Genomic DNA, 19,429 nt, shown 5'->3' on the forward strand with positions numbered 1-19,429 from the left:
CTGGATTCTTCAATTCAGTTTCCAGAAAAAGAGTATCAGATAGCTAAAGTGACTGTTACAGCCAGCAAAAGACCAGCAGCAAGGTTAAAAAAGTTCAGGAGCAAGCCTCATCTGAAATTTATTTAGAGATAATGCTGGAAGAATACTTGAGAATAACAATTACATGAGGAAAGAAACCAGTGGTTTGCAGATGACTTGCAGAGAGTACAAAAAGGATAAACTGAGTCCAGTATTTAATGTTAAATCTATTGTATGGAATAATTACACATTCAGTTGTGTATCACAGAATCACAGAATCACAGAATCCCAAGGGTTGGAAGGGACCTAAAAAGATCATCTAGTCCAGCCCCCCCACAAGAGCAGGGTAACCTACAGTACATCACACAGGAACTTGTCCAGGCGGGCCTTGAATATCTCCAGTGTAGGAGACTCCACAACCCCCCTGGGCAACCTGTTCCAGTGCTCTGTCACTCTTACAGTAAAGAAGTTCTTCCTGATGTTAACGTGGAACTTCCTATGTTCCAGTTTACACCCATTGCCCCTTGTCCTATCACTGGATATCACTGAAAAAAGCCTAGCTCCATCATCCTGACACCTACCCTTCACATATTTGTAAACATTGATGAGGTCACCCCTCAGTCTCCTCTTTTGCAAGCTAAAGAGACCCAGCTCCCTCAGCCTCTCCTCATAAGGGAGATGTTCCACTCCCTTAATCATCTTTGTGGCTCTGCGCTGGACTCCTTCAAGCAATTCCCTGTCCTTCTTGAACAGAGGGGCCCAGAACTGGACGCAGTATTCCAGATGCGGCCTCACCAAGGCTGAGTAGAGGGGGAGGAGAACCTCTCTTGCCCTACTAACCACTCCCTTTCTAATGCACCCTAAGATGCCATTTGCCTTCTTGGCCACAAGAGCCCATTGCTGGCTCATGGTCATCCTCCTATCCACCAGGACCCCCAGGTCCCTTTCCCCTTCACTACTTTCCAGCAGGTCACCCCCCAACCTGTACTGGTACATGGGGTTGTTCTTCCCCAGATGTGTATATATATGTATTTTATATATACATTATATATATAAATTATTTTATCAGAAATACAAAGCATTGATCTACTTTAGGATTAGATATTTTTTAGCAAGAAAGTATTTGCAATTGTTTTTTTGTAAAACACTTTGTTCTATTTTTTTCTTGCTAACTCTTCAAATATTATATTACTTTTGAACATAGTATAGAATTAGTACAGAAAAGAAGGTGGAGTGCTTGAATCACTTGATTCAAGTTTGAATCAAAAACAGTGGATATTAAGCAAAGAGAAAAATTATGTAAAAACATTAATATTTAATAATGTTTTTTCCTAAGGAGTAGTTCTATTAGTTATAATCCATTCAAGTGTGCTGAATTACACCAAGTGTAGATGCTAATTTAGGGATTTTTTGTTAATGGGCATACTTTCTACAAATACCTCTGAAAGTCTATTCAAACATAAACAGAGGTGCAAGTATATGTATTTTCTAGTCTGAATTTGCCTTTTTTTCTAAAGTGAGAAAATACCGAATTCTTTTGGTGATTATTTTTTTCCTCTGATTTCAGGAAAAATTTGGGGTGTACTTACAAGGCTTAAAACAAACTTTAGAGAGCTTTTATAAACTTTTCTTTTCTTTTTTTTTTTTTTTTTTTACTTGGCAGTAAGCATCAGCTTCCAGTGTGGGGAAATGTTAAGAGAATGTGCTGTTGGTTTTTAATCTGTGTGCTGTAGTAAACAAAGGAAGTGTGGTTTGGGAGCAGAACTGCTGCGTCTTGTTCCCATCTCTTTGAAAACACTGCAGCTACCAGAACCCCTCCCTTTCAGATTCTGCTTTTGCTCGCAGATGGATGCACGGTCTTGGCACAACAAAACGCTTTCCTGCTTTTTCAGCTCCCCTCTTCGCAAATATTTATTTAGCCATTTGCTGCACTGACCCAGTTGGATGAACTGAAATGAGGAAAGTTTACAGTTTGGAAGTGGCAAAATCAGAGCATGGTCAGTTGTTGTGCAAAATGGAGTCAGCAGTTCGAGACAGATTGTCTGTGAATCCAGACTGGGATTGGTCAACGCCTTACAAAGTTACACCGTGGAGTGAACTGCTTGTAAAGTGCCTACCAGTCTCTACTGGCAGGTAGCTCACAGCAGGCTGTTTTGTGTACTGAGTGAAAAGCCAGTTTTATTGAATGTTATTGTTAAATCATTTTAATTAGTCTTTAAATAACAATAAATTAAAGTCTTCATCCACCTTGAAACAGTGAAGAATGGAAATGGTGTGATATTATACAAGTTTAACTCTTCCGAAGTTTAATCTGTTAACAGATGAGGCTTTTTGGTAGAAGAAAACTACAGCTGGAAACCAATAAATTACTTCTAGACCTAAGTAAAAAGAAAGAAGTGAGGTTTAATTATGATCTCAATAGAAGCACTGGGGCAATTCAGTAACTTTGGGATCTGGCTGGATTACTGAAGCAAATGGAGCAATGCAGATGAGCCTCTGTGGACTAAATGTCACTGTCTGTAGCTGCAGGGACCATGCTGGGTCTGAAGCATATGTTCTTGATCAACCTTATGTTCCTATGAAAAGATTAAAAAAGCAGCTGTTATTTTATTTGTAAGCCTTGGTCTGTCTGCAGTAGGATCTTTTAGTTGTTCTTCAGTTTCACAGAGGAAAATGCAGTCTGGCAAAAGGCATGAGGTCTCAGAGATGTGCAACAGCTGTGGTCAGAAGGGATACACACATAAGATGAGGAGAACCCAAGCAAATACATCCAAACCATGCCTGCTGTGGCTTCTGCCATGACGAAAGAATGCAGTGGGTAGTTGGAAATGGCAGATTATAAGTAGAAATGCTAGAAGAACCACTAATTATTTCTCACCTCTCTTGTTTTCAGGGTATGGCCTTCACATTACATGAACGACAAATGCTTGGTCTGCAAGGACTTCTACCTCCTAAAATAGAGACACAAGACATTCAAGCCTTACGCTTTCATAAGAATTTGGCAAAAATGACTGATCCCTTGGAAAAGTAAGCACTCTCTGGCCTTGTTTTGTCATGCAAGTAAATGGAAATTGCTGTAAAATATCGCATGGGGATAACTAAACATGGTTTCAGTGCCTCTTCTGGGTCTTTCAGTTGTTGGGGGTTATTTTCACTTTTGCACAGAAAACTGGTTTCGTTGACCATGTATTCATCATGCGGCTAAATGAGGTTGGGAACTTCTTTCTTGTATTCCATAGTCGTAAGATAACAAGAATGTGCACAAGTTAGCCAGTAACAAAGCTGCAAACCTTGCTGTAATATGTTCTGTGTGTTTCTGTAACATCTAAGTTTTGGGTGGCAGGTTGTTAAGAGCACAGAACTGTTGGGGGAGAGGAGGGGACAGCTAGCACATGCTAGAAAAGTATGTGAGCATGAAGGTAAACTGAGGGTTCGATAATTAGGAATGAAAACCAGTGTTTATCTAGTTACTGCTAGAAAGGAATTACAGGGTCAGAATTTTGAAACTCATAATGTGTAATTTTTTATATTATTTTTCTATTTAGCACACTAGTTTGGTGAAGAAATATAGTGTGTTTTTTTAAATAACAGTTTTAGCATCCTGTTACTGTTTTTATATATATGCCTGTGTATATCTGCATGTAAAAATATCCAGTCTCCTACCAGTGTGAGGAGAACTAGCATGATTTGAGGCTTACTGGGCCACAACAAAACTATTTCTCATGAAAACCAAAGGTGATTTTCAAATACACTCATGTCACTTGCTGTTCTGAAACATATAATATGTATCATCTGTATTGGCAAAGTGGCTGTAGCCTAAGATGAATCACTAATTCATTATCTTTATGTAGTTGGGTCAGCAAGACTGAATGTGAATGAGTATGTGGTAGGTTGGTAGGTGAATTTGCAAAAATGCAGGTTTAGTTGGCACACCTGGGTAAATCCTTCAGAATGAACTTTTGTTAGTAGTTAATCTGTTTTACAACTGTGTTAATATCAAGATTAACAAGACCTTACTGTCAGGACCTTACTTTTTTTGGATGAAAAATTCTTTCACTGGTATTTCTTTAACAGTAATGAGATTCCCAGCTGCATCCTGTAATGAATCCATGGGTTGTCTTTTATCACAGTGCATGTTTACATGTATGGTATGTCATATCCAGTGTTCTTGTTTCAGCTTTTCAGTTCTGCTGCTCTCTCTTTTCCAGCTTGCGTTTAGTACTCAAGAGTCTTGAGTGGAAGCAGTAACTTCATGCAGAAAAAATACAGAGCAAACCTGTTTTATGCTTTGACGTTTTTTACATTGTTTTAAATAAGCATAAGTGTGAAACAGTAAGTGACTTTTTTTTTCCTCTTTTTCTTAATTTCAGGTATATCTATATAATGGGAATCCAAGAGAGAAATGAAAAATTATTCTATAGGGTATTACAAGATGATATTGAGCGGTTAATGCCAATTGTATACACTCCAACAGTGGGCCTTGCCTGCTCCCAGTATGGCCACATCTTCAGGAGACCAAAGTAAGAACAACAGATACATACTGCTGCTACTTTTAATGCCAGTTTGTCTCAATAGTTGCCTGAGGTGTGGGAAATGTTTTATGTCATTTTCATTGGAATTCAGGTATGCAGGACTTGTGCCAATTCAGGCAGTAAATGTTCACTAAATAGTATCTCAAGACCTGGGTTATATCAGAAAAAGAACATTTGAAAATGGAAGTGGTAATGTGTCGCATAAATACCACAAGTGCAGGGCTTCAACCCACTTCCATCCACTGCCATGGATGCAGTCATGCACTTCACTCGTTAAGAAAGAAACAACAATATATTTTATTGATATGACAAAGTTCAATGGTAAATGCAAACAGTGGTTTAACAAGATTCAATGCAAGGTACACTTGATTATTTACTATATAGAGGACAGGGTCAGAGAGAACTGTCAGGGAGATCCTCCTGTTGAGTCATAAGATTAAGAAAGGACCCCCTTACTTTCTAAACTCGTCAGAGAGAAGTCTAGGTACAGCTGGATCCATCCTACACTTGGTCATCAGTTTATGCCCACAGGATTATATATGTGCAATTAATCCTTTATATTCCTTACTTCTTCAAAGTTTAGCATGCTGTTAATCACTTATTGAGGATCTGTTGTGGCAAGGAATCTCTCAAGCTCAAGGAGTAACATTGAGAGGTACTCCTGTGCAAGGGAAGATCCTGAAGTGCAGCCTGCTGCTGTGCAGGAGAACTCCACAGGCTCCGAGCTGCCCACTGCTTATAGAGTGAGATGACTGACTGGTAGTCATGGCTATGTACCAGCAAGAGGTCTGGATCAGTGTTCCTGGCAGCATTTGACCACCAAAGACCAGAGTAAGCTGGATGCAGCAGCCACCACAACCCCCATTGGTGCCTGTGGCTTAAGCAGGAGCATGCTGCCACAGTGTGGGCTGTATTTGTCTGCCATGGCTGTATGACGTGTATGCACTGGAGAAGGGTCGTTGCAACAGTTGGTGATATCTGGTGGCACTACTACAGAAGCAACTGTGACAATACCAAGCTTTTGGCTTTTCAAAAATGGTAGCTTGCCAAGTAACGGATTAAATGGGGGAGCACATGGCAATGCCATAGAGCTCCTTAATTCCAAGGAGAGTGCTGTGGCTTTCTCCAGCTCTCAAAATCACATGTGAGTCTGAGGATCTATACCAGGACAGAGCATTTGAAGGGAAATGCAGACTTAAAGGGATTTCTGGAGGTCATCCACTCTCACCCTCTGTTCAGAAAGGGTAACTTCAAGTAGATTCATTGGAGATATATTCAGCTGTGCAACCTTGCACAGGGACAGAAACACAAGGGCATGCACACCCATACAGCAGTTTTGCTGGAGGAGTCACAGGCTAATGGCAGCTCAGAGCTGTCACTAACGTCTTCAGAGGCCTGGACAGGCCAAGGGGAATGGCTTTAACCTGCCAGAGGGGAGACTAAGATGAGCTCTTAGGCAGAAGCTCTTCCCTGTGAGGGTGCTGAGACGCTGGCACAGGGTGCCCAGAGAAGCTGTGGCTGCCCCACCCCTGGCAGTGTTCAAGGCTGGGTTGGGCACAGGGGCTTGGAGCAAGCTGCTCCAGTGGAAGGTCTCCCTGCCCGTGGCAGGGGTTGGAATTGGATGAGCTTTAAGCTCCTTTCATCCCAAACCAGTTTGGGATTCTATGTTTCTGCTGGTGGCAAAGGGTCGCAGGGCTGGAGACATCTCATGATGTTGCAGAGCACACAGCAGACGTCTTGGGTGCGGGAGCAGAAGCCAGCAAGCAGTTGGAAGGATGTTGGCAAAGCAGAAAGGGAGAGGCTTGGCTCGTGGTGGCTCAATAGACTGTTCAATGCAGACAGTCCCCGTATTAAAGCTGTGCCACTAGGAGTCAGCTTTCAGTTACTCTGGCACAGTAAATACGCTTGGCTGGCATCAGGTTGGGTTCAGCAGTGACTTCAAAACAACTTTTCAGGTTATTTAGCTCTGTGTTAAGGCAATCAGTTCAGACTGGCAGTTGTATCAGCTCATTTCCATGGCACTCTCACTGCAATTCCAGGTATATTTCTGGAGTCCTCTAGAAAGCTTGCAGGCTTTAGTGCTGTGTGGAGGAAGGGCTAATCCTTCACTGCCATGAGGACTCGGCTGTGTAGTGCAGCTGCTGTGGTAAAGACAGTAAGAAACTCATGGGTTTGCTGCTGATCTGGGACAGGGGATGTGGAAGATGCACCCCTTAGTTCTTACTTTCTTCCTTTCCTCTTCCACATCTCTCTATGTATTATAGACCAGTTTGAAACTTGTGCCAATCAAGAAGTTGTCTGTATAAGAAGGAGCAGTATGGTTTGGAATTCAGGAAGTCCCCCCCCCCACTTCTTTTTGAGAACTAGCACTTTCCAAGTGTTTGTGATTTATCTCTTTCCACCTCTGCTGAGCCTTTCATGCCCCCTTTCCTCCTAAAAACAGAGGGGTTGCTCAAGCAGAAGAAATACAGATGCTTCTCTTCATCTCTTCTTTCTGCTGCTTTTTCTCAGCTCTGTTACCCCCGATGAACAGTCAGCAGGGGGAAGCACTGTTCTTCTGGTCTTGCAGAAGACTATGCTCAGTCCCTGTCTTTGTTGTCCCTTTCTTTTCCCTCCCCTAACCTTTTGTAATGCCATGGATGGAGATTCACTAAGGTAAAGCCAGGCTTAGGACCATGTTCCCTTCTCATATCCTTAGAGGGGAGTGTAGACCCTGTCCTGTCTGATGCTAATACCAGAGGTATTTTGCCCTCGAGGGGTATTAAAGGTGATTATCTGTAGTAGTGTAAAATCCAGGTAGCATCAGGAAAATTGTTTTCTCTGTGCTCTTATTTTAAGAGTGTCAAAGTACAGACTTCTGTGTTAGAAATTGTCCTTTGAGTGATATATGCCTGACTACGCTTTTGATTTTAAGCAATCTCTTCTGTTTGACATTGAGCTTTATAAAGCAAGGTGAAATTTCTAACTGTTACCTATAAATTATTTCTGGTGTTTTTGTTTTTTTTTTTCTTTCAGAGGATTATTTATTTCTATCTCAGACAGAGGCCATATACGGTCAATTGTGAACAACTGGCCAGAGAATGACGTTAAGGTACTAACACTGCTTAATATTTTTCCTAGTTGTTATTTAATCTCAGTTGAGCTTCTTAAGATTTGTCACCTTTTGATGGAATTGTAAATACTGAACAATACATCCTTGGCTGTTTGACAATGATGGCAAAGTGCAGCTAATGAAGTGTACCTTGAAGAACAGTGTTTTATCCTAAATATGAGGTCTGTGGTTTGAGTAAATGGTGATGATGAGAACTAGACTTGCCAAATGTTTTGCTTCACTTCTTTATTCCACCTTTTGGGGAGGTGTTGGGGGATGCACCTCTATGTCTTCCTTACTCTTTTACATAGCAGCAGCAGAAGTGGTCTTGTCCTCAGATTAGGACAGAGAAGTGGTAGTTTAGAGGCCCACATTTTGCCATTAGGTCCTCTATGGTCCAGTTGAGTCAAGAACCATGAGGAGATGAAGTGAACAATAGTTACAGAAATTTTTTGATGTCTGGATTATTTACAAATGGAAATAATAAAGCCAAGTTACAAGCTGCAGTTCCATACAGCAGCTTGGATTCTTCCCACTCAGTGGGTTTTGGCAAAGAAAAAGCATAGCAGATTCTAACATTAAGCTTTATTGCCTCAAGTAAAATATTCCTTGTAATCTATTTCTTGATTGTGCAAGCATACCTGAATTTTTGCTGGTATTGCTCTAAACTTTATGAATTTCAGTGATCGTATATAATTTCACCTCCTTTTGTTTTCAGGCTGTTGTTGTAACTGATGGAGAAAGAATATTAGGTCTCGGAGATCTAGGTGTGTATGGAATGGGAATTCCAGTAGGAAAACTGTGTTTGTATACAGCCTGTGCAGGAATACATCCAGATAAATGCTTGCCTGTGTGCATCGACGTTGGAACTGATAATACAGTGAGTTTCACTGCACTTTACCTGCCCTAAGTTATCCCTTAGTCCTGTAAGAGAAGGTATTTATTTGAGCACTTTTGTTAAAGATAAAACCAAATATTTTATGTAAGGGTAAATTATTTGGAATACGTTATAAATAAAAGTGACTGAAAAATACCAATTAATTTGTCAGTGAAATGTTGCATTTGGAAGTAATCTGAATGCTGCAACACTGTAAAACAGATGATCGGGCTGACCTGACTTTAAGAAGCTGGAAATGTGAATCAGATTTATTAAAGCAATTTATTGTTCACAGTATTGATTTGTTCCATTTTAAAAACAGCCATCACCAATCTAAAGTGCCAGCTGAAATTACTGAACATTGATACAGACTGGAGGCAGTTACAGTGGCTATATAAATGCAATATCTTTGGGGTGAAATGTGTTACTGTGAACTCTCGAAAGTGGATATTGAGGAAGTGATTCATCCTGCTACTGTCTGATTTATTCTTTTTCAGACACTCTTAAAAGACCCATTTTATATGGGACTATACCAAAAAAGGGATCGCTCTCAGGTCTATGACGACCTAATTGATGAATTTATGGAAGCCATTACAGACAGGTATGACACTGAATATTCTTGCATGTAATATGGCCAAAAGTCCTGGCAGAAACCACCCCCCCACCCCAGACACAGTCCTTGGAACAGTCATTTAGGGAATAAGAATAGGACTAGAAGTCAAGAGGCATGGCTGTATATCTGCCCTGTAGTGATTTATCTCTGTGACCTGGAACATGCTGCTTGTAGTTATCTCTTAAGTACACATAGAACAGAGATGGAACTGTTTCAAACAGTGAAAGGCCAGAGGACAATCTCTTTCCAAAGATAATAGATTATGTGCAGGATTTGTTTTAAAAGGATTGTATTTCTTGATGTGTCTGGTGATAGGAATATTTGCCGCATTCTGTAGGTATGGCCAGAACACACTTATCCAGTTTGAAGACTTTGGAAACCACAATGCTTTTCGGTTTTTAAGAAAATATAGAGAGAAATATTGTACCTTCAATGACGATATTCAAGGTACACCCTTTATGTTCCTTAATGTGTATGCAGAAATTTTGCCTGAAGCCATAATCTACCACAGAAATCTGTTCGGCTCACCTTAGATTTGTACTGCTTTCACAGGCACAGCTTCAGTGGCTTTGGCAGGACTGCTGGCAGCACAAAAAGCCACGGGTAAACCACTTGCAGAGCAGAAAGTGCTGTTCCTTGGGGCAGGAGAGGTGAGTTCTCTTAAGGGCTCTAGAGCAACAAGAGATTTAACTGTCTATTTTCTGGTTCTGTAGGACTCAATGGAAATTCATATTCTCTGAACTCCGTTGCAGGACTTTTTATGTGAGGTCAGCTGAAATACGTTAACAGAAGGGACTACCTGCTGAAAGTTGACTATTTGAAAGGTGTTTAACATTTACAAGACTCGAGTTTTTCACTTTCTTACATGGACCTGAAAAAGCATCAGTGACTTGTGTGTAGTTGAAGGGGAATGTGCCATAAAATTATAATTAGTAAGAGAGAGGGAAAGAGCATCTTGTTAATTTTTGTAGCATTTGAGAGATGTACGTGGTGGTTTCCTTAGCAAGTTGAATCAGTGGCTGTTCGCAGCAAGTTTACTGGGGCAGCCGTGTCAGGACCAGCACCATGCTTCTTGGTATATCAGTGAAATTGCTTGTATGGTGCTGGCAAAATAACTTAATTAGCCAAAAATTTCTCCCAACCAACCAGGGAAGGTTATGATTGCAGTAACTGGCCAATGTTGTGTTGTTGCCCTGCTCTGCACTTCCCTCTACCTTATTTCTGCTGCCAGATATAGCAGCGTGTGCAGTGAGCCAAGAGAAGGGATGTGGAGGGAAGCACTGCCAGCACCTACTTTGTGTCCTCTGTCAGCAAGGCCTTTATCACGGGCAGCAGGAGAAAAGACAGGATTGGAAAGCAGCTGGGCACAAAACACTCTGCTATGGTTTCTTGACAGGAGGGCTGGAGACAGAGGATATAAAGAAGGCAGAGGTGCTGAATGCCTTCTTTGCCTCTGTCTTTACTCCTGCAGACTCTCCCCGAGGGCCCCGGATTTCTATAGCCCCAGAAGGAGTCAGGGCAAAGGAGGAGTTTGCTTTGGTAGATGAGGATTGGGTTAGGGATCAGCTATGCAAACTGGACATCTGTAAATCGATGGGTCCGGATGGAATGCACCCACGGGTGCTGAGGGAGCTGGCGGAGGTCATTGCTAGGCCACTTTCCATCATCTTTGGTAAGTCGTGGGAAACGGGCGAGGTGCCTGAGGATTGGCGGATGGCAAAGGTCACACCAATCTATAAGAAGGGCAAGAAGGAGGACCCGGGTAATTATAGACCGGTCAGCCTTACCTCCATCCCTGGAAAGATGATGGAACAACTTATTCTTGACTCCATCACTAGGCATATCAAGGATGAGGGGGTCATTAAGAACAGCCAACATGGTTTTATGAGGGGGAAGTCATGTATGACCAACCTTATAGCCTTCTATGAGGAAGTGACTAGGTGGAGGGATGATGGTAGAGCGGTAGATGTAGTTTTTCTTGATTTCAGTAAGGCATTTGATACTGTCTCCCACAGCATCCTCATAGATAAGCTAAGGAAGTGTGGGCTTGACGATCAAGTAGTGAGGTGGATCGAGAACTGGTTGAAAGGAAGAAGGCAGAGAGTTGTGGTCAATGGCGCAGAATCTAGCTGGAGGTCTGTGACTAGTGGAGTTCCTCAGGGGTCGGTGCTGGGACCGGTGCTGTTTAATATTTTCATCAATGACCTGGATGAGGGAACTGAGTGCACCCTCAGCAAGTTTGCTGATGACACAAAACTGGGAGGAGTGGCTGACACACCAGAGGACTGTGCTGCCATTCAGCGTGACCTGGACAGGCTGGAGAGTTGGGCGGGGAGAAACTTGATGAAATTTAACAAGGGCAAGTGTAGAGTCTTGCATCTGGGGAAGAACAACCCCATGTACCAGTACAGGTTGGGGGTTGACCTGCTGGAAAGTAGTGAAGGGGAAAGGGACCTGGGGGTCCTGGTGGATAGGAGGATGACCATGAGCCAGCAATGTGCTCTTGTGGCCAAGAAGGCAAATGGCATCTTAGGGTGCATTAGAAAGGGAGTGGTTAGTAGGTCAAGAGAGGTTCTCCTCCCCCTCTACTCAGCCTTGGTGAGGCCGCATCTGGAATATTGCGTCCAGTTCTGGGCCCCTCTGTTCAAGAAGGACAGGGAATTGCTTGAAGGAGTCCAGCGCAGAGCCACAAAGATGATTAAGGGAGTGGAACATCTCCCTTATGAGGAGAGGCTGAGGGAGCTGGGTCTCTTTAGCTTGCAAAAGAGGAGACTGAGGGGTGACCTCATCAATGTTTACAAATATGTGAAGGGTAGGTGTCAGGATGATGGAGCTAGGCTTTTTTCAGTGATACCCAGTGATAGGACAAGGGGCAATGGGTGTAAACTGGAGCATAGGAAGTTCCACGTTAACATCAGGAAGAACTTCTTTACTGTAAGAGTGACAGAGCACTGGAACAGGTTGCCCAGGGGGGTTGTGGAGTCTCCTACACTGGAGATATTCAAGGCCCGCCTGGACAAGTTCCTCTGTGATGTACTGTAGGATACCCTGCTCTTGCAGGGGGGTTGGACTAGATGATCTTTTTAGGTCCCTTCCAACCCTTGGGATTCTGTGATTCTGTGAAATTGTTGTTACTGTTTGGTTGGGCTGCTTTATACTGGCTGCTGAACTGGTACAGACATGGGGGCACAACACCCAGAAATGCTGCCTCTCTCTTGAAAACATGACACTGTTGATGCCAGTAGTCTGTCCCCCTCTAGGGAAGCATCACTTGTGTTTCAGAACTGGCTTATTAAATGAGTTTTGTGGAGATCTTGCACTGGGGGGGGATGGTTGTGATTTGTGATGAGAAACCTTTTTTGTGAATTGCTAAAAATCCAGGTCCTTTTATCCCTAAGGCTGCACTGGGAATTGCAAACCTCATTGTTATGGCTATGATGGAAAGTGGTGTTTCTACTGAGGAAGCCTATAGGAGAATATGGATGTTTGACAAATATGGTTTACTGGTTCAGGTAAGGGTGCACCATGCCTTGAAATACCACAGTACAGATGGCCAGATGCTTTCTGTGTCTTCCTCACAAAAATAATCAACCTTTTATCTACAGGGCCGAGAACAAAAGGTTGATGCTAATCAAGAACCATTTACGCATCAGGTTCCAGAGCAGATACCAAAGACATTTGTGGAGGCAGTGAATGTACTTCGGCCTTCAGCTATCATTGGTAAGTAAGATTATTTTTGATCCTGTGGCTCCATCATTCAGTTATTTGCTGCATTTGATTCACAGATGTGGCTCCAAGGAGGTTGGTGACAGTTATCTGCATTTCCGCTGGTGTAAGATGAAAATGTGAGGTCAGTTTTCTGCTTGAAAATACACTGAGCTGCAGGTTAGCTCCCAGTGCATCCTTCATTCAGTTGTGGTGCTCCTTCTGCATCTTGTGTCCGTGTTAAGTTTCCTCTCGTCCTTGCCCACCTTGTGTTAGACTTCTTTAGAAGACTGAGCATGTTCTCAGGGACTGCATGGCCATAATGAACTGAAATTGTAATGAAAGGGACTAAGAGGAAGGCAAAAATACAACCATTTTTTTCCCCAGACACATCCCCTACATCATCAATAAGGTGACAACAGTCGCAAACACAACGTTTTCTGCTTTGCAGGAGTTTCTTGAGTAATTATATTTTTCTGACCTTCCCTGCCTGATTAGCTTCGCTGGCCAGAATCTGACAGCAGCATGGCTTGAAGGAGCTTGTTTCATACTGCAGGTCACCTATACCTGTTATGTTACTGACATATGTAGGTATTGATTTATAACTGTGGCTGTCTGCAGAGGTCAGGTGGGATTACAGGTATTTCCTAATGCAACTCTGCAATTTCCTTTGCATGTGATTTATTTGGAATGTTGCAGTTTCTTAGCTGAGTAGCTTCCCTGAAGTCTATAGCCAGTGTACATGTACACTGTGTTTTTATGTGTTTGCACCTATGTGTTTGGGTGTGGTGAGAAATACCAGCATGAAGGGAATGTGCATTGCACAGTTAACACCCAGCTAGGATGAATCATCTGTGAAGAATCTGCAGTTCCCACAGGGCAGCGATAAGTGTTCTTTGTACATATTAATACAAAAAAATTATGTAAAATAGGCTTTTGGAACACATTAATTAGATGTTCCTGTGAAAATGAGAATTTTAAGCATCCAGAAACAGAGCAGTGCCTGGTTTCCTTCTCCTGCTGCTAGAAAAGCCCGCGATGCTTTGCTCTGAGTGGGAGACTTCAGGGTTGATAAGAACTTAATCTACAGTCACTGCCACCTGCCCTGAGGCAGACAAGTACTGATTCTATTTTTATGTGTTTCCATTTATTCCAGGAGTTGCAGGAGCTGGGCGGCTCTTCTCTCAGGATGTGATCAAAGCAATGGCCTCTATCAATGAGCGACCAATAATATTTGCACTAAGTAACCCCACAGTGAAATCTGAATGCACAGCAGAGGAAGCATATACATTAACAGAGGTATGTAACGTACAGAAATGTTGACCTATTGGCAACATTAGTGATGAAACTGTTTACTGACTGTGAGAATACAAGAACTCAATTTATTTTTTTATTATTTGGAGTTACTGACATAATAATTCAGATCTTTCCTGTCTTCTGGCAAAAAGTAAATGGAGGTGATGTGGAAAGAAGTCTTGATTTTTAAATAATGACATTTTGTTTAAAAGCTTAAAATAGCCCAAATCTTTGTTATTACTTTTTAAAAGAATAACTAGTAGGTGCTGTTTCATAGCTTTACTCAATTAACTGTTTCCCACCATGCTTTTTAATTATTTTGGGTTTTAAAGATGGGGCTTGGAGCAACCTGGTCTAATGGAGGGCATCCCTGCGTATGGCATGGGGATGAAACTGGATGAGTTTTAGGGTTCCTTCCAACTCACACCAGTCTGTGATTGTATGATCTTAATACTGTAATAGAGACTAGGGGAGACCTGCAAAATGTAATGGTTGAATAAAATCCTTAAAGCAGGTAATGTCCTTGCATCAGTTCAGGAATTCTGCTTTGTATTCGGTCATTTCCTGATGTCTGCAAGTCAGAACTCGTATCATTAACTATGACCCATGAAGACTTTGCTTCCTGTGCAGGAGTCAGTGGTAGCCCTCTGTCCTCGTGAATCCCTCTCACAAAGTCTGTGTCTCATACACTGACACCACCAAACACTGAAATGAGTGAACCAAGAACAGATACATCTCATTCTGCACCATTACCTCCAAGCCATTACACTCTGGGGTGTTTGTGGGGGTTGGGGGTTTTGGGTGTTTTTCAGTAACACTATCACCAGCACCTCTGGATCTCTATCTTTTATCCTTCTGCACTACCTTTTATATGAAACTAATTGTCTCTGAAGAAAGCTTGAGGGCAGAGGTGGGGCCAAGGGAGCATGAGGCAGATAGAGCACTCTCTGACACTGTGAACTGATTGTTAATGCTTTTCCTCTACATCGTAGCTCCAGCTCACTGCAATCTCTCCCTGTCCACAGGGCCTGCCTGCAGGCTTCAGGGGTGGGACTCATGAAAAGACTTCTTTTTTAACTTTTTTTTTTCTTAATACAGTCCCAAACCAAGTGACTCATACATGAAAATGAATGGGTGGATATCTTTCCTTGTTTCTTAATGCAGAACTACAGACTCCTTCCTTCCACTTTCAGTGTGGTTCATTTTACAGCATTACAGCCTCAGGGATGTTAGCTTAACTCTGGGAAGGGTATCATTCCATTATGTCCAGTTGGCACCCAGGTTTTCTTTGTTACTGGGCCTGTCAGCTTGAAGGGAGCTCTTATTAACAGAGATTTGCAGGTCCAGAGTGAGGCCTTGCCAGGAATAACAGCCTCTGGGCAAAAGCTTTTAATAATAAATGAAAATGGTTTTAAATGAAGATGGTTTAATATGTCTCAGATACTTTGCATTAGTCAGAATAGTGATTTGGGCAGTGTTTCAGTATGCAAAATTAAATTCCAGTATCTTGGATAAAAAGTAAACAAGTGTTCGTTACACAGCAGAGCCTTTCGTTGGCATAAATAAATGTGAAACCCACTGTCATCTCCGATGGCTGAAGGAGGCCAGCAGCACTATAAGAGGGAGAATCAGCCTAATTTTTCCTTGCACTTTTTATGGAGCATCAACAGAGCAATAGATGTTTTAAGGGAAGAGGCTCACTTGTTCCCTGTGGCTGTGTGACGAGTCCCACAAGTCAGACCTCGGGGCAGTTGTTATCAGATGCAGAAGCAAGATTAGACTGTGCTGGTAGGATTAAGGTGTGGTAACAGGCCTTCACTGAAGTAGCTGTGTGAGCATAGTGCTATTTGAAGTGTTTGTGCCAAATGGAGAGAGGAACTTCGGTTTTCTCCTGTATTGAATCTGTATGTCCTTTTATTCAGTATTTTCTATAAGTTATTGTTTATAGACATGGGTTATTTGGATTATTAAATAGTCCTGGCCAGTAAATGAATGGGTCTAATTTTGTTCCATAAATTTTGTAATGTTTCTGGCTCTTTCTCCACATCTAATGTTTGTTTTCAGAATGCGTCTTAGTTCTCTGAAATGTACTCAGTTTACCCCTCGTTTGCCCTTAGAGCGTAATGTTTTAAGTAACAAAGGTTGTCAAGCAATTAGGGATCAGAGCTGTCAGCCCCATGTGTCTTCTGGCCTCGGGAATAGCCTAATCCTGGTGTGAAATCTTAGGTAGGAGCTCAGTAAGGAAAGTATCATCACTAGCCTTCTATTCCTTACTCTTTTTCCACTAGGTGGCACCTGTAACAGCCCGAGGATGCTTTAGCGCCCTTTGCCACTGTGTATTGTGTGGGCTTTTGTTGTGCTTTAATATTCATTGTCCTTTGGTCCTGTCTCAAATGCATCCATACGTTTTGCTCCCTACACAAAAGGCTATTGTCATGGGTATGCCCTAACATTCAAACGTAGCTCCCGAGACTTTAGCCTCTTTGGTGGTTTGTTTTCAAATGTAGTGGTCCTGAGGAGCCTTGAGCATTTTAAAGTAATGCTATTAAATCTGTTACTCAAAAGAAAGTAGATATTTTTTGCTTATAGGGAGTTTATTGCCTGAGGAAAGGGTCATTTATCTGGAGGGTGTATTTCACACTCCAAGCTCTGGATTTGCTTTAATGTTTCATGCTGATTAAAATCCTTTTCAAAGGAAGGGTAAGCAAACTGCATTATTCACCCCTCTCAGAGCTCTCAGCAAGTATGATACAGCACTCCCCCTTTCACCCTCCCACCCGTCACTAAACAAGTGCCCTTTTGTTACTGTACTTTTACTCAATCTCCTTTTGGAAGTAGCTGTTTTCAGCTGTCTTTATGCAGTCCCTGCGTTGGTGGGTTCCAATCATGGTTATGGTTATAATAACAATTAATACACAAATACTTTATTTTGTCTGTGAGGAGTTCCTCTGAACATTGCTGTCTTAAAGAACTATGAATGATAAAACAAATAGATTGCTCCAGTTCCTTAGAAAGCAGCACAATTCAATGTGTGTGCTTGCCTCTCACTTTCCAGATGTTTGCTGTAGTGTTTCTTCAGAAACATGCAGTGCTTACTGATTCTTGTATCTCTTCCAGGCCCTACTGGAAAGAGTGGGTTTGGTGGTTGTCATCTAGAAACAGTCAGCAAGGGATTTAAGTGTGTCCTTGAATCCAGTTGCATTCAGAAGGGCCATTTGCCATTTTGCTGTATGGTCAAGTGCCTTCCTGACTCAGTCCTAAAGCTGGGAGCTGCAGGACTCTGGTGTCCCTGCATTTCTTAATGACTCCATACTCCTGGTTCTTTAGAAGTCGCCTGACTGTGATCATTCCTCTGTTTAACAGGGTCGTTGCTTGTTTGCCAGTGGCAGTCCCTTTGAGCTGGTGACTCTGAAAGATGGAAGAAGCTTCAAACCAGGCCAAGGAAACAATGCTTATATTTTTCCAGGTAATAAATAAAATTGTTAAAAATCTACTTAAAAATCATTTAATCTGTAGGCTATTAGTACCTCTTCCTGGGTTCCCTTGCTACACTAGGCACTGTTTGTGAAGCAGCGTGAGGCGTTACCAGCATTTAAATGCTTTAATTGCTTTAAAGCTGAGAATTTAATCAGCGGAATCAATGAAAGAAAATCAGTTAAGGATGGATGTTAGGCATGTTTAGCTACACATGCAAACATGCACACAGTGAGCTCACCCAACTGATTGTTTCTAAGAAAACAGAAGGATGTTATTAAAGGCTTTGAAAGCTGCTGCATTGTGGGTTCTTCTGCTTATTTGTGGGGGAGGCAGGGGGGGCACAAAATAGGTGTTAATATGCTCCCCTTGAAGTTAACCTCTGCACAAGTGAGAGTACAAAAGAAGCACTGGGGATATTTCTCTCCCTATCCTTCCTGAGCTGCTAATCTGTAGCTCCTTGCTGAAAGCTACCTATTAGGGTAAATGACTAGCACACATGCTGAGAGTTTTGTGAATGTATGTAGAAAGCTATGGGTAGATTAATAAAACCCCCCACATTCTAGATGACTGTCAGCTCTCAGCAGCAGGCTGCTGTTTTAAAGTGATGTGTCCTAATTGGCAATAATTTCACTGTAGGTGTGGCTCTTGCTGTGATCCTCAGCAGTGTTCGACATATTAGTGATAAGGTTTTCCTAGAAGCTGCTAAGGTAAGTGTGGGAACAGCGTAGGCTGGGGCTTCTGACGTGATGGTGGATGGCACGATGGGCAATTTCGCCAGTCTTGCTGAAACTCTCAGGTTTCCCGTTTGATTTCTGCTTGGTTTAGCCCTCCCCAGTGGGAAAAAAAGGATTTTGATCAGACAAAAGTGTGGAAAGTGTCAGCTTTCACTGCAGTTTTTATTTTTTTCATCCAGAAACTAAACACTCAAATAGGAAATCTGTCCATGTGTACAGTGCCTCCCCACCTTGTATGTCTGGCAGCAGGCCTCAGTTGACCTTTGAGAATTTTGAGATTTTTTGACTGTGTTTTTCTAGTGCTTTGGGAGCACTTTAGTAGTAAGAACACTGGAACTTGTTCTCTCAGGTGTTTTAGCATGTTCTTGATCCTATTTGGGAAGCAGTAAATAGAATCCCAGGCTGGTTTGTGTTGGAAGGGACCTTAAAGCTCACCCAGCTCCAACCCCTGCCACAGGCAGGGACCCCTTCCACTGGAGCAGCTTGCTCCAAGCCCCTGTGTCCAAGCTGGCCTTGAGCACTGCCAGGGATGGGGCAGCCACAGCTTCTCTGGGCACCCTGTGCCAGCGCCTCAGCACCCTCACAGGGAAGAGCTTCTGCCTAAGAGCTCATCTCAGTCTCCCCTTGGGCAGGTTAAAGCCACTCCCCTTGGCCTGTCCCTACAGGCCCTTGTCCAAAGCCCCTCTCCAGCTTTCCTGCAGCCCCTTTAGGCACTGGAGCTGCTCTAAGGATTTGTTTGTTTTTCTAACCCAGGCATTGTCGGAACAGTTGACTGATGAAGAACTTGCACAGGGAAGACTCTATCCTCCACTGTCTAATATCAGGGAAGTTTCTATTTATATTGCTGTCAAGGTGAGTATGAAGCATAAAAGTGGACTGTACTAAAAGTGTTTTATGTGTCCATTAAGCTGCTGAATTGCACACTATGACCCTCGAACACTAGGTGCTGGGGCACAAAATACCCAGCTCTTTATGCCTTTAATAAGAGATGCTTTAAAATGCCTAAATTTGTTGGGTGCTTCAGTATGGCAGTGATGGTGAGCCAAAGTTATCCTCCTTTGATTTCTGAAATTAAGTTTTCAGATC

The 19,429-nt window shown here is 42.5% G+C and overlaps 1 protein-coding gene across 2 annotated transcripts in view; it reads left to right on the forward strand.

Moving 5' to 3' along the window:
- ME2 (malic enzyme 2) overlaps positions 1 to 19,429 on the forward strand; it is a 40,057-nt gene that overhangs the window by 14,504 nt on the left and 6,124 nt on the right. For both annotated transcript variants that reach the window (XM_065662540.1, XM_065662541.1), the window contains exons 3-15: positions 2,912 to 3,045; positions 4,389 to 4,538; positions 7,566 to 7,641; positions 8,360 to 8,521; positions 9,016 to 9,119; positions 9,469 to 9,578; positions 9,684 to 9,781; positions 12,530 to 12,643; positions 12,737 to 12,851; positions 13,993 to 14,135; positions 17,496 to 17,598; positions 18,246 to 18,316; positions 19,097 to 19,195. In XM_065662540.1, the coding sequence (XP_065518612.1) occupies positions 2,912 to 3,045; positions 4,389 to 4,538; positions 7,566 to 7,641; positions 8,360 to 8,521; positions 9,016 to 9,119; positions 9,469 to 9,578; positions 9,684 to 9,781; positions 12,530 to 12,643; positions 12,737 to 12,851; positions 13,993 to 14,135; positions 17,496 to 17,598; positions 18,246 to 18,316; positions 19,097 to 19,195 (1,479 nt within the window). The remainder of the gene's footprint in view (positions 1 to 2,911; positions 3,046 to 4,388; positions 4,539 to 7,565; positions 7,642 to 8,359; positions 8,522 to 9,015; positions 9,120 to 9,468; positions 9,579 to 9,683; positions 9,782 to 12,529; positions 12,644 to 12,736; positions 12,852 to 13,992; positions 14,136 to 17,495; positions 17,599 to 18,245; positions 18,317 to 19,096; positions 19,196 to 19,429) is intronic.

The sequence above is a fragment of the Lathamus discolor genome, chromosome Z, assembly GCF_037157495.1.
Source record: "Lathamus discolor isolate bLatDis1 chromosome Z, bLatDis1.hap1, whole genome shotgun sequence".
Taxonomy (NCBI): domain Eukaryota; kingdom Metazoa; phylum Chordata; class Aves; order Psittaciformes; family Psittacidae; genus Lathamus; species Lathamus discolor.